Source organism: Prenolepis imparis, unplaced genomic scaffold (assembly GCF_030444845.1).
Source record: "Prenolepis imparis isolate NDT839.2.m4 unplaced genomic scaffold, iyPreImpa1.0 SCAF_7, whole genome shotgun sequence".
In the NCBI taxonomy this organism is placed as follows: Eukaryota; Metazoa; Arthropoda; class Insecta; order Hymenoptera; family Formicidae; genus Prenolepis; species Prenolepis imparis.
Genome location: NW_028141165.1, coordinates 7529210 through 7554417, shown reverse-complemented (window position 1 = coordinate 7554417; position 25208 = coordinate 7529210). Strand labels below are relative to the sequence as shown.

At 33.9% G+C, this 25208-nt stretch overlaps 3 protein-coding genes across 12 annotated transcripts in view; 2 read left to right on the top strand and 1 right to left on the bottom strand.

The window, feature by feature from the left end:
• Window positions 1–14: 14 nt before the first annotated feature.
• Ak2 (Adenylate kinase 2) lies at window positions 15–2891 on the top strand. Its single transcript, XM_083041753.1, has 4 exons — window positions 15–287; window positions 669–905; window positions 985–1152; window positions 1479–2891. The coding sequence occupies exons 1-4, from the start codon at window positions 189–191 to the stop codon at window positions 1710–1712; spliced, it is 738 nt and encodes a 245-aa protein (XP_082897879.1). The 5' UTR covers window positions 15–188; the 3' UTR covers window positions 1713–2891.
• Nab2 (Nuclear polyadenosine RNA-binding 2) lies at window positions 2657–10795 on the top strand. Of its 2 annotated transcripts, XM_083041752.1 has the most exons (8): window positions 2657–2781; window positions 3408–3784; window positions 4209–6041; window positions 7073–7232; window positions 7539–7699; window positions 7799–7988; window positions 8214–8340; window positions 8746–10795. In XM_083041752.1, the coding sequence occupies exons 2-8, from the start codon at window positions 3746–3748 to the stop codon at window positions 8975–8977; spliced, it is 2742 nt and encodes a 913-aa protein (XP_082897878.1). In that variant the 5' UTR covers window positions 2657–2781; window positions 3408–3745; the 3' UTR covers window positions 8978–10795. The 2 variants fall into 2 exon arrangements, with proteins under 2 accessions (XP_082897878.1, XP_082897877.1); XM_083041751.1 differs by lacking the exon at window positions 2657–2781 and having other exon boundaries at window positions 7799–8132; window positions 8746–10794.
• Window positions 10796–11835: 1040 nt separating this feature from the next.
• Dlp (glypican dally-like) overlaps window positions 11836–25208 on the bottom strand; it is a 156913-nt gene continuing 143540 nt past the window's right edge. For 7 of the 9 annotated variants that reach the window (XM_083041888.1, XM_083041890.1, XM_083041893.1 and 4 more), the window contains 6 exons: window positions 23003–23145; window positions 16987–17235; window positions 16380–16548; window positions 15598–16003; window positions 15240–15409; window positions 11836–15081 (listed from right to left, as the gene is read on the bottom strand). In XM_083041888.1, the coding sequence (XP_082898014.1) occupies window positions 14687–15081; window positions 15240–15409; window positions 15598–16003; window positions 16380–16548; window positions 16987–17235; window positions 23003–23145 (1532 nt within the window). In that variant the 3' untranslated portion in view covers window positions 11836–14686. The remainder of the gene's footprint in view (window positions 15082–15239; window positions 15410–15597; window positions 16004–16379; window positions 16549–16986; window positions 17236–23002; window positions 23146–25208) is intronic. The other 2 variants (XM_083041887.1, XM_083041892.1) reach the window with 1 other exon arrangement.

The window sequence follows — 25208 nt, the reverse complement described above, 5'->3', positions numbered from 1 at the left end:
ATCACAAACACACGCATATACACGCGGCACCCAACACACATTCACGTGCCTTCGCGAGGATGTGGATGTTCCAGTGGCACGTCGCGCGCGATTATTATTCGTGGTGACACGGTGTTCTGCGACCTTGGTAGCAGCCGAGGAACGGGTCATTTTCCACAAATTTACCTTTTTTGACTACTTAATAAAACATGCCGCCGCAAACGGAAGCTGTCCCGAAGCTGGAGACACCGTCCAGCGGAATTAATACCGTTCTACTGGGACCACCTGGTAGCGGCAAGGGCACTCAGGTATTTTTTTATTAGCCCTCCTCTTTGACCTATTATGTCTTTCTGAGGTAATTTAATTTTGATTAAATTAGGTAATTTATCTCTGATAAAGTCAAATTTAATTATTAAATTATTCTAGCACGGTTTAAATCTGTTCTAAATATATCACTATTATATAAATTCCCTTTTCTCGCATTTCTAATATGTAATTAAACTGTATAAATGATGGGCAAAAGATATAGATTAATCTTTTTTCACTTTATATGAAAGTGTTTTGACAATTATAAAATCGAAATATCTTAATTGCAGATTATATTTTTTATATTAATCACACACATGCTAGAATACTTAATTATATGCAAATAAGCTGTAAGAATTTTCAGTTGAACGCATCTGTTTCAGGCGGTGTTATTCAAAGAGAGATATTGCGTATGTCACCTGTCTACAGGTGATATGTTAAGGGCTGAAGTCAATTCCGGTTCGACTCTGGGAACTCAAATCAAAAAAGTAATGGACGAAGGTAAATTGGTTAGCGATGACTTGGTAGTTAGCATGATTGAGAACAATCTGGAGAAACCCGAGTGCAAGCATGGTTTCTTGTTGGATGGATTCCCCAGAAGTGTGCCTCAAGCAGAAAAGGTAAGTTAAAAAGAAAAAGTTTATACTTCTTAAAACAAAAGACTTGAATCTTCGTATCTCACGAATCTTTTTTATATAGCTCGATGAAATGCTGACTAAAAGGAAAACAAAGCTTGACTCTGTGATTGAGTTTGGAATCGATGACAAGTTACTGATCAGTAGAATTACAGGCAGATTGATACATCCAGCTAGTGGTAGATCTTATCACGAGACACTTGCTCCCCCCAAAGTTCCGATGAAAGATGATGTAAGTAATAAAAATAATTGTCATAAAAAATGTCAAACTTTCTATGTGTTATAATTTGAACAAAAAGAGAATTTTATACAATTGTCTACAATACAGTAGATTGTAAAGATTTGTGAAGTGCAGATAAAAGATAAACTTAGCAATATATTAACTTCTATATGACTTATGTAATATGTATGTCTTCACAGAAAATAACATAATATAGCATTTATCTTTACTGACAAATGTATACATAAAAATGTTACATAATGTTATATAGTTACATAAGTTCAATTGAAACCTGGGGCCAAAAGTACAAGATGTTTATTCTTTTTTGTTTTTAACAGATTACTGGAGAACCTTTGATCAAGAGATCTGACGATAATGAGGAGGCTTTGAAAAAACGATTGGCAACATATCACACGCAAACTTTACCACTTGTCGATTATTATGCTCTGCAAGGAGTTCATTATTACATTAATGCTGCCCAATCTGCCGAAAAAGTCTTCAAAGATATTGATCAAATCTTCCTGAGATCCTCTAACATTAAGAAGAAGGGATTCTTCAGTAAATTCTTTTAGAACACCGCCAAACGAAATAGTTTCTAGAACTGATAAATTTTTTTTCTTTTTTTATAGGATTCTATTTTTAGAATTTTATTCTTCTTGAAAGTAAGTTACAGAGATAATCGTAAATGCATTAATGCAAGATAGTGATGCTGCAAAGATGATGATTTATGTGTCTAACGCTTGTTTTCACTGAGAGAGCAATCTGTATCGCAAAATAATCTTAGTAACATGTAACAGTTTAGCATTTACAAGGATCACTGTGAACAATATATTTCGTAGCAATATCAGAGACATGTAATAGTGTTATAAGGCACTATAATTTTCTAGAAAGGTATAAGAAGTTATGACTGCAGATAAAATGCACACAGTTTATCAATGCTCTAAAAGATGTAAAATATACATGTAACGCCAATGACTTTGGTAGAGAAAAAGATATATTTCTATAGCTGCTAAAAAATACTTTTGCTTTATTGTTACAACATTATATTTTTGTGTGGTTTACATCATACTAAAGCACATTTATCGAGAAAATTTTTTACATACTACTATTTCGTTTTTTCTACCGTAGGATTTTATCAGTTTAAAACAAGCGAAATATCAGTAAAAAACAAGTACAGAGATTGTTTCTAATTCCATGTACGCACAGTTTTAATTCTGCAATTATCATTTTTAACTTTTAAATACGACCATCTGAGTTTGATTTATTTAAATTGAAATTGAATCATATAAATATTGAAAAATGTAAAGCATTTTTAAAATTTTATATATTCAATAATGAATGAATTATAATTATCTCGAGGTGAGAATTATTGCAATTTTAGATTAATTATATAAATTCTGAGAAGTTTGACATTTGACATTAAATACAGAATACTTACGATTATATAACGCTTTATTGATTGTAACAGGAACTATCGAGAGAAAACAATAATAATTGTATAAATGCACAAAACACACTGCATTGCTATACATTATTTTTGAAGACATAATTTTACGAAAGTACGAAAGATGCAAATCAGAAACTATTTTACATAAAAGAAGCAAAAAGATACATATATTCTGATATAATACTATATACCATGTATGTACGCAACTCTTGAAATCCTAATATTTTCCAAAGAAAAACGAATGTGAATTTAGATAAAAATAAACCATTTGTGAAATCCTTATTTTCACAATATATTCTAATAATTTCTTGCAAATGTTGGAATTCTTGCATGATTAACTTGTAAACATAAGCGAAACATTTTCTCGTCAAATATTCTCAACAAAATTTATTCTCTTCTCGAGAGTTTTCTTTTACATTTAAAATATGTATAAAAATTTCTCAAGAGTGAAAAAAAAGAAATGTTTAATTTTTAAAATTTTTAAGTAATTATTCAGTTTAGCTACCTCACGAGATATATCAATAAATTTGCACTCATTCGACGCGTTTTTGCTTAAAATGAAAGAATCTGGCAGAAAAAAGCGTCGCTCTGCCCCGCAAAGCGAAATATTCTATAAGCTAAACTGAATAATTACCTTTTTAAGTAAATTAAGTATATACCTAAAATATTCTATTTTACGCATATGTACAAATTAATTAATTTAATTTATATATAATTAACACATGAATTTATGCATATATGAATTAGATTAATTAATTATTGATATTAATTTTATTTAATTATATACATATATGAATTAGAAGTCTGGACAAATTTTTAGGCTTCATTCATCTTATCTAGGATATGATTAAACCCACGAATCATTTTTCGCGCGCTAAATTCATGGAGGGGGAACCATGAAGATCGAACTGACGAAACATCCCTTCCAATATACACCGATGTTCGCGCACCTAGGTTAGATCTATTTTATGCCGTGAAAGTGAGAATTCTGGCGAGGACGACGTTTCGTTCAGTTATGGCGGAAAATGTTTTCGTTCTGTAATGAATACTGAGTCAATGATTGCGTCGGTTTTATCGACTTGGCCGATCGCGCTGACCTAAGAACGCTGAGTCCCGATTTGGTTTGACAATTCAGCACTTTATAAATATCGTATAATCATGGATACGCGTGGCATCGAGGTCACAAATCAACTTCGAGTGAGTATTCGGGAACTGGCGTGTAAAAATTTGCATGATTTCACAAATCGACAAGAAATATCTTCTCTCTGTTGCACAGAGATTCAAGCATGATATTTGATTCGAAAATTCTCGTTATATAATTATCACTGAATGATACCGAATTCTTTAGGAGAGTTCAAAGTGATATAAACCGATTCTTGCATCTAGATCTACAATCCAACTTTGAAATTTATTTATTTATTAATGTAGCATCGATCTGTGAATGCAAAAATAATGAAGCAAAGAAAAATATTTTTCCAAGAATTGTGTTTTCTGACTGCATGTATCTAAGGAATTTTTCAGCGAAATATCAAATTATATTTCAATAATAAATAACTAGAAATGCACAAATGTATTTTATAAGTTTTATTTTTGTTAATTGAATTTATTTTAATTTTTTCAGAGCGCCATTCGCGCCAAACTCAATGAATTAGGTGTGCGCTACGATGAGGAGCTGCCAGATTACATATTGGTGATGGTGGTCAACAAGAAATCCCGTCAACAGATGCACGATGATCTGAATCTGTTCCTAGAAGACTGCACAACTGTATTTGTAGACTGGCTGCACGATCAGGTGCTGAAGAAGCTGCAAAAGGTCACTGTGGCGAAGAAGAAGTCATCCCGTGAGTTTGTACCTACAGTGGTGGTGAAGCAGGAGGAGGAGAGAAAGAAACGAAAGTTATCTGCGACCTCGTTTTTGGAGGATCAGACTGTGGAACAGTCAACTGCGGACAAGTCTTCGGATAAAAACGCAAAGAATGATAAACCATCACAATCTGTGCAAAAGCAACAAACTGTAAAACCTTCCGTATCTTCCAATCAAAACTCGGAACAGAGTTGCAACAAGGGGACGGAGAAAAACGCGAAGAACATTGTACAAAGCAACAAAAACAGAACGGACGAAGTGTCGACGCACAGCGGATCCCATCAAGAGTCTGCCTCTTCGAATAGACTGCAACAGGGTTTCGAGCGCGACGAAAACGCGATTTCTGAAGAAAATTCTGCCCTGAAGACCGCAGATCAGAGATCCAACGAGACATCGAATAGTAAAAGCTTGAAGAGATCTCTGGAGACCTCTAGTAGTCGTCAGGACAGCGTCGAGAAGAGGGACAACGAGGTGAAGCGATCAAAACCTTCCGAAGAAGAGGAAAAGGAGGAGACGTCGTCATCATCAGACACAGTTTCGAAGAAATTGAAGTCCTGCGTGAACAAACCAAAGATTACATCGGTCGTCTCGGTGAAGAACCGGCTCGGCATAGTTTCCCCACGGAAGAAGTTCGAGGTCTACAGGGAGAAAGAAGGCAACAGTCGCTCTCGTCCGCTGGAGAAGCGATTCGACAAGCATCGTTACGACAACGAGCGCAGCAAGAGCGGCAGAAACTTCGAAGCGGACGATCGAAACTCGCGACGAAATCGCGACGGCGAATCCTCGCGTCATCACGAACAGCTGACGACCAGATCGAATGACGTGAGGAGCCGAATAGAGAGCAACAAGAACGAGAGACTGAACAAAAACGCGGCAGAATCCAGGGAGAGAATCCCGAATATCGGTTCTTCCAAAACTGATGCGTCTGCCACGAGAAAGACTACGTGTACCGTGAAGGATCGTCTGGGTATCGCGGGTATCATTAATAGTAAAACGCAGAAGCAGTCCGTAAAGTCGCAAGAAACGACGGATTACCGGAACTCGAGGAATCCAGAGCAGATCGGCAACAACAATAAGAATATCAAGGACAGACTGGGTCCGGTGAGGACCAATTTTAGGTCGGTGCATAAGGCTATTAGACAGTCTCGCGACAGCGAGGACGACGCGTCCATGAATCTTGGCGCCGAAGTGGATGATGAAGAGGGAGAAGAGGATGACGACGAGCTAGACAATGACGACCAGTCGCTGATGGGTCCCGTGAAGTCGCACATAGTCGCCGTGAACAGGTCTGCATCATCAGCCAGGATCGAGAGAAAACGCTCGAAACCCACGAACGAGGTTCCAATTCAACATTTCGGTTACGGGGCTGCGAAATCGCAGCCGGATAAGATGGACAGAGGGGCGTCCAGCGATGCGGATGACGCAAACGTCGAGGATACGAGGTTGCCGAGCAAAGTGATCGTCACCCCTAGACCCTTGAAGCCGCTGCAACCAACGCAGAAACGCGCCACGCAGTCGCTTCTATTAAGAGCGGTCGCGGAGGCGAATCAATCCGTCGTCACGCAAAAAAATCCGGAACCGTCCCTGTTGGTGAGTTTTGTTAAGAAATTGTAAAATATATATGCCTGTGTGTAAATCATTTGAATCTCGAACAATAAATCTTTGCAACTGAATAAATATATTGTTCTCGTTACCATTGATACAAATATATTTTAAATAAAATAGTATATACAAATATGATATATACAAATACAATTAATATACAAATGATACATACAAATTATATAATGATATAAACAAATTGATAATAAAATAGTAAATAATAGTAGATAATAAAATAGTAAAAATATAAATTGAAAATAAAATAATTGATAAAATCATTTATTTTATAGAAATCATCTATTCATTCATTATTGAAATTAAGTTGAATAATCTAAAGGAATTAATAATTAGTCAAGCATTAATTGATATTAAATGAAAAGGATTTTTGGTGAATTTTAGTCATAAAGTTTAAGAAATTAAACTTTCTCTATACTATAAACTTCTATACTATAAACTCTACTATAAAGGGAAGATAAAATTGAATAATTAAAACTAAAATTTCTAAAATTAGTAAAAATAATTGTGAAATAATTATAATAATAATGTAAACTAAAAAATTATTAATTAATTGTCCTAAAGATTCTAAAAAAGATAAAAATAAATGGCTTGCAATTATATTAGTAGTTAAGCGGATAGAAAGGACGAATAATTAAACTAATTGATTTAATAAGTGCTATAAATGATTTAAGAATAAAAGAAAGTTAGGTAGGAGTAAGAAATTAATATTATATAATTAAAAATTCGAAATAAAATTGAAATTCGTATAGTTTATCTTAAGGATAAGCGAAATTTTAAATGTCCCCATGCTGTAAAGATATAAGGAAATAAACTTAAAAAATCATCGATAATAATAATTAATATAAATAGATGAATAAAAATAATTATATTTGAAAAAAAATAATTAGGTAGAAAATGTCTCTTAATATGCTTGCATTTTCATTATTAAAGTTCTTAATATCTACGATGCGTTTCTCGAAAAAAAGTTTTGTTCTTATCAGAGATTTCAATTATTTCTTCAGGACAAGAAGCCGGTCTTAAAGCGTCTTAAGCCTACTCCAGCTCGCGATGTAAGTCAAAACTTGTCGGTACATTTTAATTCTAATAAGAGACTGGTCATGGAAAAGATTCAAGTCGAATTAAACACGGTAGATAATCTGGAGACGGAAGACGTCGAACCTTGTAAGTTTTACTTCTGCGTAAATAATGTTTTTTTTGTATTAAAATTTGAAAGAGTTACAGAACCTTTCCGTGTCCAATTACCATCCAGTTTCATTGGAATCTTTATTTTTTATTAATTTTCCATTAATTTAAATATACGAGTCGTACTCCATAAATATTTCAGAGAGTAACAGGTAATCAAAACCGCTCAAAATAAAGATTCCAAAAAAATAAGACTCTTTTCGTGATACAAAGATTAACTCTTTCATCTGACTACTTCCTAACTACTACTTTTATTATTATATTATTATGATTTATATTTTTTAGACGTGCCTCAGGCGATGACGGACGAGCATATGGGAGTCGTGATGTCGTTGTTCCAAAGGAGCGACGACAATCAGAAGTTTCTGGTCACTCTGAATGGATACAACAACAATCTGAAGGAGAAGATCAACTCCGAGGATGACGAAGAGCGACTGGAGATGGAGGTAAATTTTCTTCCGCCTGTAAAATGTCCTTCCCTTCCCCCCGGAAGTTTAATCCTCGCGCGCATTCTAGACGCCCGATGTTCCTCCTCATGCTCGTAGGTGAACGAGGACGACGAGCTCGCGCTGTTGACGACGCATAGCGAGACATACGCGGCGACGACGACGACATCGGCATCGGCACCTGCACCGACGACGATCGACCTGGAAGCAGGCGCGTTCAGAATAACCGAGGACGATGCGGAAGACGTCAGTCCGAAGGAGGCGAGCGGAGAAGAGAACAATGAGAACTGTAATACGGAGAATATGGATAACACTGACGAAATGCCGCGAAGACGCAGAAAATTGAGTCCTATAATATATAACAGATCTCATTCACCGAGTCCCACGCGATTGAAATCTACCGCTTCGTTATTGCCAACGCTAGTCGCCAAACGTATAAATCGAAATCTCTTGTAAAACTTGTCTTAAGCGTAATATGTATCATTATGTTGATATATTTTATTTGTTTTTTCAGTTGCGGATAAGAGACCGGAAAGCATAGGCATGACTGTACCAGATAAATCTAGGGAGAACTGTAGATACTGGCCAAATTGTACACTAGGAAACAAATGCGCATACTTTCATCCTCCTCTTATATGCAGGTAACGTATTTTTTTCACATACAAACTTTCATTATTTATATATTTATTATATATTTATTTATTATTTAGTATATATGTATTAATATACAATATATTTATATATACTTATTAGCTCGTTAAAATTTGAATATGATTTTCACATTGAGAGCCCTAATAAAGTCTTTGTTATATATTTATTACATATTTGACACTAATGCCATTTTGATAGTGCAAGTTTAGATACATTCGTAGAGGTCTTTTTAATTTTAATTTTGATTTAGATATATTTAAATATATCCATATTTGTACTTGCTTTTTATTAAAATATTTGATCTAGTTTGTTTCAAATTATATATTTTATTTTTACAAATATAGCCTAGAAGCTATGCAATATTAAAATTTTGATGACTGATTTTTCTTCCGCAGTGCCTTCCCAGCATGCAAGTTCGGGGACAAGTGCGCCTACAAGCATCCCAAGTGCAAATTTGGTCTATCTTGCACGAAGTTGGGCTGCGTGTTTTCTCATCCCGCCCAGCAGTGCAAGTACCATCCGTTTTGCACGAAACCAGCGTGTCCATACTCTCATCCGGTTACTTCTACTCCGACAACGGAAGGGACGAATCAGCGGGCAAAGTTTACTTGGCGACGGCGAGATTGAGCGAATTTTGTCGCGAATGTACAAACTTGTTGTACATTGTTCTACTGGAAAACAATCGAGTTTTAAATCGTGAGATTACCGAGATTACAGAATTGACTTCGTTATTGAAGAATGTATTTGGAAAAAAAGTATGAAACTTTAGTCATGATTTATTACATCGGATCACAGTTTTCAGCTTTCCTCTGATGATTGTATTTAATGTGAAATAGAGAGATACAGAGAGAGAAGAATCATAAAACTTTTAAAACGTTTAATTTTAATTAAAGCGAATTAAAATTAATTGTTACAGCTTTAATTTGTAATTTAAGGTACATTAAATCGTTGATTTACTTTCCTCTTGTTTATCTATTTTCATAGATTCTAAGCTCGCACGTGTGCGTCGTCAGTCCGTATTGGATGATCTGCTGCCATTTATAGTTCTATGTATGAAAGAGGAAAGATGTAGCTTAGGTTTAAACAAGGCTAACCGACGTTGATTCTGTCAGCCTTAGGATGATTCTAAGATTCCTTCTTTCATAACGCAAGAAGCACCTTGCCGCAACAATCTGATTTATTACGTGTATTATATAGCGAACACCACGTGAATATGCTCGAGAATGTGTCGCCAATTATGCGCTTCTAACATATATTGTCAATATGTATACATACACACTACAATAAAATTTGAAGATAGGAGATGTGAGAAGGAAAGATACACACTGTTTCAAAAATAAAACTGTAATTTACAGAAATAATTGTGCATTTGCTTTTGATGATGGTACGTCTCAATAATATTATAAATCTGATGCGCAGCAGCTTCCTAGCATTATGTTATGAATAATGCAGAACCTCTCTTTTGCTTTCTGAATGATTTTATACAATTTATGTAAATTAAATAAACGTGGTCGAATATCAAAGCATTCGGCTTCTATGATATACATATGTCAGTTTTATTCTTGAAATTTTCTATCTTTTTCTCACACATCTCCTCTTCAAATTGTATTTTCTACACGTACATATGCATATTTATAGATATATATTTATAGATCAAGCCCTATCAATACTTATCAATTACTAAAATGATGCTAATTGCTCGATAGAAAAATTGTTATAGTTATTTCTGATTATTCTCTTCTTTTTTCTCTCTCTAAGACATCAATCATTAATTTAAAAGTATAATCAGCATTGACTGAAACAAGAGAATGATACATAGATACCTCTTGTCACGGTTTCTCAATATGTTAATTTCACAGTTCCTGTAAAGAAATTATATGAATGCTTGGTCTAGGTATATATATTATGTGATATACACACACAAATACCTTTACTTTATAGATAAGTAATATAATATATTAATATTACTTATGTCTATAATATTATTTCCTATCGAGAGTATCATAACGACACATTGTAAAACAAGAACACTTATATTAGTGTTACAACAATTTACTTTATCTCATTTTGGGCTATGGCAAATTTCTTTTTCTTCGAAAATATTTATAATTACAAGTATAAATCAGTCATCCTCACCAGCGACTTAATCGAGGATGAAAGGCATGTTATTATACTTTCTGCGTATTAATTTCTCAGTGAAAGAAAAATAAATGGTAAAAGCCGGATACTTTGATATTAGACCACGTTTATGTAATTGATACGAATTGTGTAGAATCGTAAGAGTGATTCTGTGTTATTATTTACTTAGTGCTAGTAAATTATTACGCATCAGGTGTATAATATTATTGAGACGTGTTATTATTAGAAGCAACAATACATAATGATTTCTGTAAATTGTAATTCTCTTTTTAAAATATTCTATCTTTCTGTCCCATACCTTCTATCTTGAGTTTTTAATAAAAAAAAACTTTGAAATATACTTTTATACAAGTATATTTATCAATGTATGCGAATTTCTATGGTCTTGTCTTTTAGTAATTCTATAATATGACAAGAAACTATGCATTCTATATTAAATTTCTTTTCATTGTTGCTTGCATTTTATATTCATATAATATATAATATATAGAATGATCTATTATGTATGTATATAATGCATAGAATGATCTGTTATATAATGCGATGCTTAGGAATGCTTTTGTAATTCTGCATTTAATGTTGTACAATACTGTTTATTTTATATATTGTTTATTGTATATATTTGATTAATACATACTGCATTTTTTGTCTTATTAATCTAATGATTTACGTTAATCATTTTGATAGAAGTAATCTTTGCTAAATTAAAAGATAAACACGACGTGCTTCGCGAATGAATATTTTTTATTAGGATTTTGGCGTACTGCATCGAGGCAAAACGTGTCTTTGTTTAGTATAAACTTTTTAAAAGAACACAAATCACGAAATATTAGAAATGAGAAACATCTTTTTACTTACCATTCTCCTATTTTCTATATTTCTTAATACCCTTATATCGGCATATTCGGCGATGCACTATTGTCTCGGAACAAGGACATAGGAAAGAAAATAAAAAAAAAGGGAAAAAGAATAATACGCTATATGTATACGGTTACGTACATACATGTACAACATATATATATGTGTATAAAAATGTGCGCAACATTCTTCGCGAAATGATTTGGCAAGAATTAAAAGTATCATAATTACGTATAAATGGTCCGTGTGTATATATGTGTATGTATCTGTGTATGCATTTGTGTACAAATTGTTGAGAAATCAACGAATTTGCGCGATTAAAAAATCGGCGTTTCGCACAAAGCGCGTCTTTAAAAAAAACACGCATACGCACAAAATATTTTTCGAAACGCAGAGTGTTATAATTTTATATTAATTTCATTTCATATATATATAATATATATAATAAAAATAATATAATAATATTACAATAATATAATTACAAATAATTAATTTTATCCATAATAATCTATTTTATTTCACTAGATTTTTTTTTAATAAATGTCCCTCGCGCGTTCTCCGCTCTTCAAATAGCGAGTAGCCGTAGAAGAACGTGCGGAGAGGCGGTCTTAATGCTCAATCTATTTGATTTTATCACAGGAGCCCGCCTCCGACCGCCGATCTCTCGCATCACTCTCCCTCTCTCTTTGACACTTTGTTGCGAATTATAATTATATATAATTGTGTGTGCTACGCGAACGATACAACAAAATGGCAAATAACGAACGAGGAAAGCACAATGATATAAGTCATATTTTTATAAAAGAATGATTTAAGAATATTTTTGACGTAAAGTTATGATATAAAATTATTACAAAATTTCTATATACGTAAAAAAAGAAAGAAATCACGCATTTTACATTTTATTTTATATAAAAGTAATTGTAAATTTTATTTAATTCGTCATAATATTTTATATTTATTTATTAAATTAGAAAATAATTCAACAAATAAATTAAAATTTTTATATGTCTAATGAAAATATTTATAAATAATGATCACATTCTGTGTTTTACTATCCTCTGTGTGTGTTTTTTGTGACTTGTATCATTATTTTTCTTTCGACGATCCATGCAATGTTCGACAAAATCGCAGAATCTCGATTGTCCACACATAATGTGATTGAAAAGTTTTTCTTTTTTCTTTACAACTACTTACACTTTCTACATCTCCTGTCTACATAATTTTCTTCCTTCCTCTCGTCCTATAAAGTTCGACGCATGTACATATGTTTTATTTTGAACGCAGAAAGTGTAAACGTCACATTCTTATCACACACACACACTCCTCTCTTATCACCGCTTTATTTATTTACATCTTACCGCAACGAACATCTCTTATTTTGTTTTTCTCCCACGCTATTAATTATAACGCAAATTAACGTCACAGTGTTACGGCTCGGTTTCGCGAAAATTTCGGACGTATTCCCTTCGGAATTCTCTTCTCAGGCCGTTATTATTCGTTATTTCCATATTTGATTGTGTGATCATGTTACTTCATAACAAAGGGATCGTATTCATCGTCGACGAAACCGAGTGCCGAGAACACTGTTAACAAATCTCCCATATAACGTGAGCCAAGTTATAGAATCCTCGTTTGGATTTAAATTTGAAATCGCCGCGATATCTAATTCACATTTTTACCTTTTAAAGTCAATAATATAATATATTGAATAATTGTAAGCCAATAATAAAATATATCGACATATTTCGTTTCGATGCTAACATAAAATTAAAGTTAAACGCAAAATATCGGTTCAAATTTTCTCGATCTCGAGATGACATCTGGAGAATCGCAGCTTTTCCTAAAAAATCCATTCGACAGCATCACAAGGATTCTATTTTTTTTCTTGCGCTTCCTGTCATATATTCAGGAATGGATCGATATAACGAACACTTAATAAATACTCAGTCCCGCTCGTATACATACTTCGTTAGGATCGTCTTACGTATATCTGGGTGTATGTAATCAAACACATCTCTGTCGCATACAGCGAAATGTCGTCGCGATTGTCGGTGCACGAGTTCATATACTTCTGACAGACGATCTCATCAATCTTTGACCTTATTTTGGTGGCTTATCAAAACGTCTCGCAAGTCCGAAACGGTTAAAACGGGAATAACATCACGGTATTTATGAGATATTCGGATAAAAGGTGATGAGAAAAGTGGAAAATTTTCTAAAATTGGCAGTAATATTTTTGTAAGATCAAGAGATTAATATAATATATCTAAGAACCTTTGAAAGATTTGATACAATCGAGAGATATGAGCTATCTCTGTTTATCGATAATTTTTTTTTGTATTTATACTTGCATTTTTCCAGTTGGCAGTAGAATATTCTGATAAGATCAATGGATATAAGATTTGGAAAGACTCGATCTCAGACTGGGATCGTTACTACCTATCCCATTATATATATATTATAATTATCTAATACCGATGATAATTTACTCAAGAAGCTCGAAATTTTGGGGCAATTGTGGCAGTAAAAGTAGGATGATACAATGTTAACGGTACATCTGTAAAATTCGGAAAAATATTTAAACGGCGCAACGTGATTGCTTTTAAAATAAGCATATTATACGATATATTGTATATCGTCACTTGTAATATATTCAACGCTCGCATAAATAAAATTCCTTTCCTGAAAGACATCCCGCACGGAAATAGAAATTCTCTCGCATAGAAATATTTTCATTCAAGTGCAAGTGTGTCAGAAGGTGTCATATATGTCTATATTTCGAGAGTTTCCCCGCAACAGAAGAGCATATGTTCAGTCAAAAAGCAGAGATTGGTGAAGGGAGACAAAATTGTTAGGTGTGCTGCTGCCTTGAATCGTTCAGCTCGCTGGTCGTAAAATCCATTATCGCAGCTCTAAATATCTCGCTAAATGCCTACACAATGTCTCTCATCCGAAAGGCAGATAGCTGATGGATCCTTTCTCATGTCTGCCCGTTTTGTTTAAAAAAACGACCGGGCGAAAAGCTATGGCCACGAAAATTCGTATACTCCGTGCGCTAGGTCGATTGACTAACGATTTCGATACTCGCTGAATCGACTTCGAATACGTATATATTCGGTTGAGCGAATATTGAAATTGAGGGTCCGGAAATGGACCGAATGAATGATGCTCTTGCTCGCGACGAATGTCCTCAACAACTTCTAGGAGCGAGGAGATATTCGCGGGATTCCAAGTCTTCTCTATATCGAGAGTTCCTTTATTCCTTTCGATCTCGCGAATCGAGATCGGGCAATATATTTACACCGGGCTAGGCTCAGAGTTGCAAGGTCCACACGATCACAGGTAATCGTTGAGGTTGAGGCAACCGCCGAACCACATCACTACTATGGGCACCAGATACGTCGTCAGTGCCCTGGACAGCGACATCTTCTGCCTGCTGGCACCGCTGCTGTCCACAGTGGTGGTCTGATTGTTACCCGAGCCCGTTGTGCTGCTCGTACCCGTACCCGTACCCTTGTGCGGCTCGATATCCACTCGCGGCGGCGTCTCAACCTCATGAACGACCGGCGGGGACGGCTGTTTCGGCGGCTGTTCTGGCTCCGACTCCACGTTCGGCTCGTAACCGGAGCCCTCCTTGAAGCCGTCCTCGTCGTCGGTGAACGCACCGTCGCCGGAACCGCTGCCGGAACCGTACCACGTTTCCTCTGTCAAGTTATAAAGGTCTATATTATCTAATAGATAATATAATGAAAAGAAAAAAAAAAATTATTAAAACGCATTAAAAAAATTATAATAGATATATTATTATTAAGATAATAATATTAAAATATAAGGATTAATTAAGATAAAAAGATTATAATAGATAATAGAATATAAAATAATCAATCACCTGTATCGATCCAATCAACGTCCTGTCCGTTGAACGCCGATCTCAACCTATTTGTGATGGTAGTAAGCGCGAAAACCTGATCCCTCACGATGGTCGGTCTTGGCCCCATGCTGCGCACTTCCGGGTTCATCATCTGTGTTTCACCGTCCGAGGATACTGGATATATGTATCTGGAAGAATATAATAGTCTTGTAAAAGTCTGGAAAATATATCTGTGCAATCATTTATCATATATGTGTAATTTTGATTCTTCATACATTTTAGGTTGAAACTCATGGTTTCTTATTGTTAGAAAAAATAATTATCTATAGCGAAAGTTATTTAATAAATCAATCCAATATATGCAATACAAGCATACTTGTCTACGTGTGTGCCGTTCCAACATTCTTTCGTGTTGCTGGGTGGGACAACCAGACCATCGTTGCACAACCTGTAGGGTAGATAGACCCAAAATTGTCTGAGATCGCGCACTCGCTGGCGTATCTCCTTCACCAATTTGTCTAGAATCGCGGCGGTGGAGCTGCGATCCTCCGTCAGTGTTTCCTGTTCGAAATTCAATGATTCCAGCTCCAGCTCGCGATTGTCCCTGCGTCTACGTCTACCTAGCATCGGCCGACCGCAACCGGTGAATACGCGTTGAGACACGTCGTGACTGCTCTCCTGGAAGTTCATGATCGCCTCGGAGATCTTCAGATTGATCGGACGCACCAGCACCTCGATGTTAAACGGACCGAGCAGCCGATCAGCGACCTTGTCTACAGCCTCTGCGTTTTGAAATGACAAATAGACAAATTAGAGGTTGCTTCATTTGATTAAGAAATATGAAGAAAAAGGATATTTCTTTCGAGAAAAGTTTTAATTTTCACAAAATATTTTAAAATGTAAATTGCTACTAATATTCACTAGCGGATCCTAGGAGGATTTTTAAATCCCTCCCTTTCTACAAAAATTTGTGCATCACATTTAAAAAAAAAAATACTTTTTTAATAAAAGACTCAACGAGGTACGCAATGCACTCGTCCTCCGCAGAAAAAGGCCACGAAGATACGCAAACACGTTGCGATAATTTGTGTCCTCTCGAGATATAATAGCCGATAGCAGCTTGAGGGAGGAAAGAGAGAAAGAGGTTGAATCGCTCACCGACGAAGTGATTCCATTCAGTGTCGAGTGCCGCGTGTTGCGCCAAGCAACCCTTCATCACGTTCGCGCACATGTCGCCGCACGCCAGCACGTTGTCCGATATACCGCTACAGGAAGGACAGGCTGTCATCCTGGTCAGGGCAGCTGCGCAATCAGCCGATGGTTTCAACTACAGACAACAAAGAATTCGTTTTAGAATCTGCGCACGGTTGCGGTTGCGGAGGTAATGGCGTAAGAGCCGCAAGAAGCATTCGAAGAAACTTAAAGTAGGACATAGCGAAAAAGGGGGAATAAAGCAGAGAGCCTTACACCTATATAGATTAATATTTATATTAATATTAAATATATAAATATTCTAACTTTTTTATATGGTTTTTAAACACATCAGATATATGTATGTAAAATCAATGAAACATTGTATCAAATAAATCTGTGTATCAATATTCTTTCAAGGTTTCTAAAAATTTGGGATCCAAGCTTTCTCCTACATCAGATTGTGGATCTAAATTTCGACTAGATAATAAACGTTTATTTGAAAATTACTTAGATACCGCGAATTCTAGTTAATGTTAAATCGAATTATCATTATGATATGTAGATTTCTCACCGTTTGCATATTTTTCAGCACATTCGCGGCGACCGTCAGAGCTTGGCTGAAGGCTCTCGTGGCAACGAAGGACCGTTTGATCTGGACACCCAATTTCTGTGGCACGTCACCGAACGGTCGCATCTCTTTCATGTGTTCGCCTACACACTCCAGATATTTATTATCAAAGTTGTACTGGCTGTTGAGCACGGTGAACATTTTCTGATAAAGAGTGTTGAAGAAATTGTCCATGGCTTCGTCGAGATCCACCTAAAAAGAGAAAAAATGCACAAATAATAATTTTAATTTTACATACATATATTATAGTACCATACATTTATCTTAAAGAGAGAAACATTTTTAAAAACTATATTAAATCGTAATCCGCGTTTAACATAAATCGCAATATATGTATATAGTTACGCATTATTTATAAAAATGTCGTTTTCTACACGCAATCGCGATCGATATAAAAAAAACTAATGAAATTATTAATAAGTTTTTACAATTAATTTGTGAGAGCGATTTGAAGGTCTTTTCAAAGCCTACAAAACTTAATTTTCGCGAAAAACGTTTAAACTTTGAATTCAAAAATTAAGGCCTGTGTAAGTCGTACAACATTCGTCTTGGGCGCGATAAAGTTTATTTAAACTCGATTAATATTTTTTTACAGAAATCAGTTGATTAAAGCGTTAATTTACTAATTAAATTTTTAAATATAAATGTTATAAAAAATTAAAATAGTAATATGTTGTAAATAATATGTTATAATACCTTATTTTCGATTAATATTTTTTGACAGAAATCAGCTGATAACTGTCAAAAATATTAATCGAAAATAAGGTATTATAACATATTATTTAAAATATATTATATTATTTTAATTTTTATAACGTATTATTATTTTAAAAATTAATTAGCAAATTAATGCTTTAATCAGCTGATTTCTGTAAAAAATATTAATAAAGCAAAAATTTGTTAATTAAATATAGCTTACATATTTATATTTATATTGTGTATGTTATAATTTGCTAATTAAATTTTTTAAAAATAATATAGTAAAAGTTATAAAATAGTAATATGTTGTAAATAATATATTATAATACCTTATTCTCGATTAATATTTTTCTAAAGCTACATCTTTTCGAACGAATCTCCTTCGAGTTTTAATTAATTATTAATATTAAGTTATGTATATCGTATCGCGCGCGCGCTATTAGAGTGAAGTTGCCGATGTTTGTAGAACAGCGGCCATTATCAAACCGCCGCGAGTATCAGGCAGTTGGAGCTGCGTCCCGCTGTGATTAATTAGTAAGCATAATCGTTAGAAACGATTTTTAATCTTTGTAATATTTATCAATCGCATATCATAATTTCAACGTTAATATGTAGTCGTAATTGTTCGAAACGCATATTTCATGAAAACTTCGATGCAAAATCTCTTGCCAACATAACCCAATTTAATCTGTTTTCGCGCGCGCGAATGTGTTGCGATCCGTGGATATATCTTTCGTTAATTCTAGCTTACGTATTTATATTGTGTATGTTATAATGCGAAATAATAAGATTATTCTAATATATATGTATTTTATTTGTTACAGGTAGCATTGCGATACACAGTGCGATTCACGCGTCGTGTCGGGAGTGCCGTATAAAGTTTCGCGTGTCGGGAGTGCCGTGTAAAGTGTCGGGCGATCGTAATTATTCGTATTTTCGCGAGTGTCGTGAGTGCTACCATGGACCAAGAGAGGAGGAGGAGGCCCGGGGAGGCATCGGGCGACGTCGGGGCAACTATGAGGTATGTAAAATAAAACATTTTTTCTAAACTGTTTATGAAATATTCGACACACACATATGTATATACAACATAATTTGAATATTTTGTTTTCAGATCAATGTGCTGTGTACTACAACTCCGCTATTGCACGTATCGGTGAGTGAGAAATTGTTTATTTTATAATATTTCTATAGCGGTAATGGGGATATATAATATATTGAAAATATTAAAATAATAACATATGTTTTAAATAATATGTTATAATATCTTATCTGCGATTAATATTTTTTGACAAAAATCAGCTCTGATAATTGTCAAAAATATTAATCAAATTGAAAATATTATAACATTTCTTTCTAAAAAGGCACGTTAAGTCGATTCTTGTAAGTATTGCTGCATCTTTTCCGATGCTGATTAACTGTTTCGATTCGCATTGTGCGTTATATTCGTAGCATCGAGAAACTGTCATCGCGAGGATTAGTAGTTGAACAGTTTGTTCAAAATAAAATTAAATAAAATAATGTTTTAAATAATATGTTATAATACTTTTAACTCGATTAATATTTTTGATAGTTATCAGCTGATTTCTGTCAAAAAATATTAATCGCGGATAAGTTATATTATAATATATTATTTAAAACTAATATTATTTTATTTAATTTTATTTTGAACAAACTGTTAAACTGTTAACCCTCGCGACGACAGCCTCTCGATGCTACGAATATAAAACACAACGCGAATCTTGACAGCCAATGAGTATCGAGGAAAAGCGACAACAATAAACTTCGATATATGCGAGTATCGACTTTACATATCTTTTTTAGGAAAGGATTATATAACATATATTTACAACAATATTAATTTTGATATGTTTATTTTAAAATTTATAGCAAATTAACACTTTAATAAACTGATTTTTTTAAATATATTATTCGAGTTTAAATAAACTTTATATTATCTTGTTGAAAATATTCTTTTTAATATAGAATTGAAGAATGTGTGTGTAGTTCTAGTTTAATTATAAAAATAACGTTGATAAATTTATTAAAACGTTGTAAAATAAAAGTATATAACTTTTTAATGAAGAACATATACACACACAGGCATGTGCACTCTGAGGCACTAAATACATAAAATAATTGTTGTGCAAATAGAATTGTAAATTATTTTCTCACAATTTACATACATAAATTTGATCCCGATACATATAACCGCTATCAAGCTGTATTAATCTCGCAAGTCAGATAATTCGATTGAATGATTATTCAGAGAGCGAGTCACGCCTTTTCCGTTTACTTTGGTATTCAGTCCTCGTAGCCTCAAACAAATTGGGCTGGACCCGATCATAACTCGGATTAATCGAAAGTCGACAACCGAGATGCCAAGCCCGACGACTCAATGGAATATTAATGACTTCCAGCAATTACTCGCGCAATTAGAATACAAGAGCACCTGTTAAAAACTCGATTTCGCTGCCTGTGATCCTGTATATATCACGAATAAGAGGAGAAAAAGAGAGGCACAGTAAAGGATAAATCGATTCAATATATATTTAATCCACGGGTGTTCTCGTCCCGAAACATGCTTTTAACATTAGTACGGCACTTGATCTGATTATACGTTTTTTAGTCTTGAAATGAATTATGAGTTACATTCGTTCGGAATATTTAATATCGGAAAAGTCTTAACAATTTCTTTTTCGTATAATATACTTTTCAACTATATGCAGTTCAACGAAAAAATTAATTCTTTTCAATAATTTTTTTTTTATGCTGAATGCGATTCCAGTCTTGCTTTGTTACAATAAGTTACAATTTTACGCGAAATTTGCGCTTAGAAAAGGCCATTTTAATTTATTTCATCGTATTATATTTACGATGATATCGATGATAAGATATTATTATGATGATATTTATATATAAAGTATATTTTATGAAGTTAAAAAACTCTGATTTTTAATTGAGTCATCATTTCGAATTTGTCAATTTTGACATCAGATTTTAGCGATTTGGAATATCTTTAAATTGGAATAATATCGAAAAATATCGAAAATAATAATATGATAAAATATTGAAAAATATTTGATGCATTCTCAATAATCTAATTTACAATTTTTTCTCGCAATAGACCCTATATTTAATTATAAATATTTTATTAATCATAATTTGATACACAATAAATATTCCTTTTGAAAATTGAAAATTCTGACAATATACTTAATTTTGATTACAACAAAACTTTTCTAATATATCATATATCATAGCAAAAATATGGTAAAAATATATTAAAACAATTCTTTTTTACAATTTTATTGCATCAAATTTCTGATAAATTATTATTTCAGAGTCGCGTTCGCAAAAAAAATATCTCTCGCTTACGAGCTTGACATTCGTGAATTGAGGATGACGCGATCCGCGACAGATTTAATATTCGCGATAAATTTATTAGCAATACGTGTCGTGCTGTGACAATAATGCAATCTATCCACACGATCGACACTTTGGCTCCATCGTGCAACAAGAAGGTACGAGCGGCGCCAGTAGATAATTTGAATAACAATCGATACAAGCCAATTCGTCTCGATCGTCATCTTCCTTCAGTCTCTCTTCTCCCTTTCAATATCGCGCATTGATGAATAATAAATACAAACGTGTATCACTTACAAATTAGAAAGAGAGTGCAATGTGTTTTAAGGATATATTCTCTTTAACCTTTTAACCTTTAACAGTGTCTCTCTTACCTCTACTTGTACATACATACGTTTGAAAAAGAAGAAGACACTCATCAAGGCTTTCTTTTATCTTTCAAAGTTCAGCGCAATTTACCCTAAATATAAATGTCCACGACCCTGTCACGTACAAACCATCAGGTAACAACAACTCGATCAGCGAGAAACTTGGTTTCTTTTGTATCCTTTATTTTTTCTTCATCTCTTAAACCAGTGATAATTCAAGAGAGAATAGCTCGTAAAAATCAATGGATTACAGTGTAATCCATTAAATTTTAAGAAAGACCTTCGACAGGTAGTAAATAGATATAAATATAACAAAATACCTATTGTATATCTATACCTATATGAAAAGGATGCGTAACGGGATTTTCTTCAAAGGTCCGACACAGTAGAATATTTTCATCCTGGGCCCTAAGAGACAATAGCCGAACGATGGTCAAAGGCTTTGATTAAACCCGCCTTCGTATACCCTCCACCTCAATTTTCGGCAACGCGAGCCAAACGTTGTAGACAAGGGGTTGCTTGCGTAGCAAATTCTAATAGAAACTTCCGAAAGGATGGAATAAAGGTCTGTGCATGTTCAACGCGAGAAATTGTCACGTTTGTTCCCGATTCGTTCGAAACGCGAAGAATTTAATTCTATAACATAAAAAAAAATTGTCAATTAAAAAAGTTGACCTTCAAATCTCCTTCATGCCTACATTCATAACGAAATTATTACTATCATGTGACGCGCATCTTAAAACTTTGTCATTTGCAACCAGCAGTTACATATAAAATAGATGAGCTACGTAACACGTAAAATATTTTGTTTTATATATAAATGCTACATAATTTTATAATACACATATACTTTTGAGAAATATATATCGAGTCCCTATACACTACTCATTTCCTAACATCTTGTGTTATCTAATATCCCGAGAAGGTGTCGTCGAGCGTAATTGCGCGGAACGGCTTGTAATAAACTTTAGATCCCGAGACGCGCCTTGGTAGCTCTAGAAATTTTCTTCATGGCCCGGCGTCTTATTTATTCGCGCTTAATACACCAGACGAAGGCGAGGAGTAAAGGAAGGGCGGAAGATGGCGGGGAAATTAACGCGCGATTGCAATTTTCACCGGTACTACAGCGCGACATCAAACGAGAAGTAAATGAATTCCTTAACGTTAGAAAGACGTGTAACTCCGCGAAACCAAATTTTCGGAAAATAGAAGAGAATTTCCGTTCCGTTCTCAGAAATGCGAAACTTGTTTTGAACGGCAGAGCAGATTAAATATACTGTGTGAATAATATATTGATTGTAAATGTATCGTTTTAATATAAATTGAGAAAAATCTTCAAAAAAATAAAATTTTAATTTAATTTAAATAAAATTTAAAATTATATATAATTTAAATAAAATTAAATCAAATTTTAATTAAATTTAAATAAAATTTTCAGCAAGAAGGAAAATAAAATTTTGTGCTTGTTTAACATTGTAAAATTCACATTCTTTTAAAAGACAGGAAAAAGAAAGAGAGATGCTCACCGTTCCCTTTGCGTAGTAATTCTCCAGCTCGTTGAAGAAGTCCGTGAAGACATACGCGTTCTGTTCGTAGAGAATGCCGTAGGTCTTCTTGAACATTTCATGAAAGCCTCGTTTGCTGGCTGCCAATAGATCCTTGAAAAAACCTGCAAAAAACGTGATAATGTAATTCTGCTTTTATATATATATATATATATATATATATATATATATATTTGTTGCTAATGTTCTTTTAACATCATTAACATCATTTATTTAATGATTAAATTTAATGACAAAATAATTATATGCATTTCTGAAATCCCAAATTAATAATCATTTTTTATATTTTTAATAAATCGTACTATGTAAGTTTTATCGGCAATAAAATTCATATTAAGTAAAAGTCTACGTGGAAATCTCGACATGGTTTATCAAGACAAGTTTTCGCGACGCTTTGACAGCTTTCTCGGCGGAAAATCACGACCGGAGGCAAAATGGGAAATTAGTCGAGATTTCAGGGTGCGAATCGTCGTGCAACGGGGGTAGGTAGGTGGTCGTATCGCGAATTAAAAGCTTGACGAACGGCAAGTACCCATTTCCCCTCTTCCCCCTTTCTCTCTCTCTCCCTCAACATTCTTTTCGCTGTCGATTGCGTCTGTGCTTTTTACAACACTCTTCCGACGCGTCGTCGGGCATCGCGGACTCGTGACAGAGAGAGAGCCGGAGGGGGTTCGTCGCTAAAAGGAATTTTAATCACATTCCCCCGCGGCTGAAGTGACGATAAGGAGATTTGACGGTGGGCGAAGGAGGAGACGGGTGGCGGTGGATCGAGGGGTGGAAAAACGCCGCTCGTTCTCCATGTATTACATGCACTTTGTTCCTGAAGAGTTTACGGTTTTTTACAGCCGCGAGATCAAGTCAATACCACCTCATTGACGTGACATTTCGACATCGGTATGTAAATGCGACATTTAGATATGTCGAAGGGATATTTTATTAGATCGTTAACACACGTTATAGTCCCTTCCGAAAATAATTTTTCGGCATGATAGTTTAGAGGCAGATGAGGCGTTAAATCAAATTAAATTAAATTAGTATGAAATTAAATTAAATCTCGATGAGTAAGTGTAAGCTTAAAAAAGGAACATTTTGGATTAAAATATAATTTAAACGAAAGCGTAAATATTCAACAATGAAAACAATTTAAGAAATTCTATATACGATTTCAAGAATAAATATACATATATATATGATAGTATATCTAATTCCAGGATCAAGATAAGTTATTTGTGGACAAGAGCTTATTCTGAAAAATTAATATTTTTTGGTGAAAAATCTTTACCATTTAAAAAATTTTTCTAAATAAATTTTTGTCACACGGAGACGATCTTTGATCGAAGAACCTACCCGCGAGACCATATTGCCAGCAATTATAACGTGAAAATTAGGATACGTCCTGGCTTTCAAGCATCTACGGCTGTTTAATGATCCCATTTAACGAAATTATTCGAAAGCTTCTCATCGGTCTTTCATCTTTTCCGTTTAACATCGCTTTCAAGGCCGAAGGGTCTTTGAGGTGCCATCACCTAAACCTAAGTACCTGAGTACATATTCACTTTAGAGTAAACCTTCACTTTACTACTATGTCATAATGCAACAAGATACTTCATACGTATATTTGCGAAATTTTTAGATCGAAATAATTCTTACTTCTTTTGAACTTAAATTGAGAAAAAACAGCGTGTCTACTTAAATCTTGTTAAATTCCCTGAGAATTTTCTGATATTCCAGATATTTTTGTTTGAAATTGCAGGTAAAATAAGAAAATATGTAAATGTAGCTTTTTAAAATAAATCTATTGTGCGCTTTCTAATGTTTTCTATTCATACGATTACAAAGAAAATTACCAAAAGAATGCAGTTTTTCTAACATTTAATATTGATTTATTAAGCGTAAAATTATTTAGACAATAACAAAGTGCAATATATCACTATAACAAATACGAAGGATACATACAAAAATATAAAGTACAAATATGAAACAAAAAGTAATTTATTATAAATTCCTTTTTAAAGATTACTAATTTATTTAAATATTATTAAAAAATTGAACATATTTCTTAAAATTTAAGACTTTGATACTAAAAAAATCACATAAGATTTTAATAAAAATTTAAATATTGCAAAGATATGTTAGGCATGTTGTTTTTCCAAGGAGTAGACATACA

Coding starts and splice junctions, on each gene's coding strand:
- Ak2 (XM_083041753.1), top strand. CDS start 189: ATGCCGCCGCAAACGGAAGCTGTCCCGAAGCTGGAGACACCGTCCAGC. Junction 288..668: donor GTAGCGGCAAGGGCACTCAG/GTATTTTTTTAT, acceptor CATCTGTTTCAG/GCGGTGTTATTCAAAGAGAG. Junction 1,153..1,478: donor AAGTTCCGATGAAAGATGAT/GTAAGTAATAAA, acceptor TGTTTTTAACAG/ATTACTGGAGAACCTTTGAT.
- Nab2 (XM_083041751.1), top strand. CDS start 3,746: ATGGATACGCGTGGCATCGAGGTCACAAATCAACTTCGA. Junction 6,042..7,072: donor ATCCGGAACCGTCCCTGTTG/GTGAGTTTTGTT, acceptor TTATTTCTTCAG/GACAAGAAGCCGGTCTTAAA. Junction 8,133..8,213: donor GCCAACGCTAGTCGCCAAAC/GTATAAATCGAA, acceptor TTGTTTTTTCAG/TTGCGGATAAGAGACCGGAA.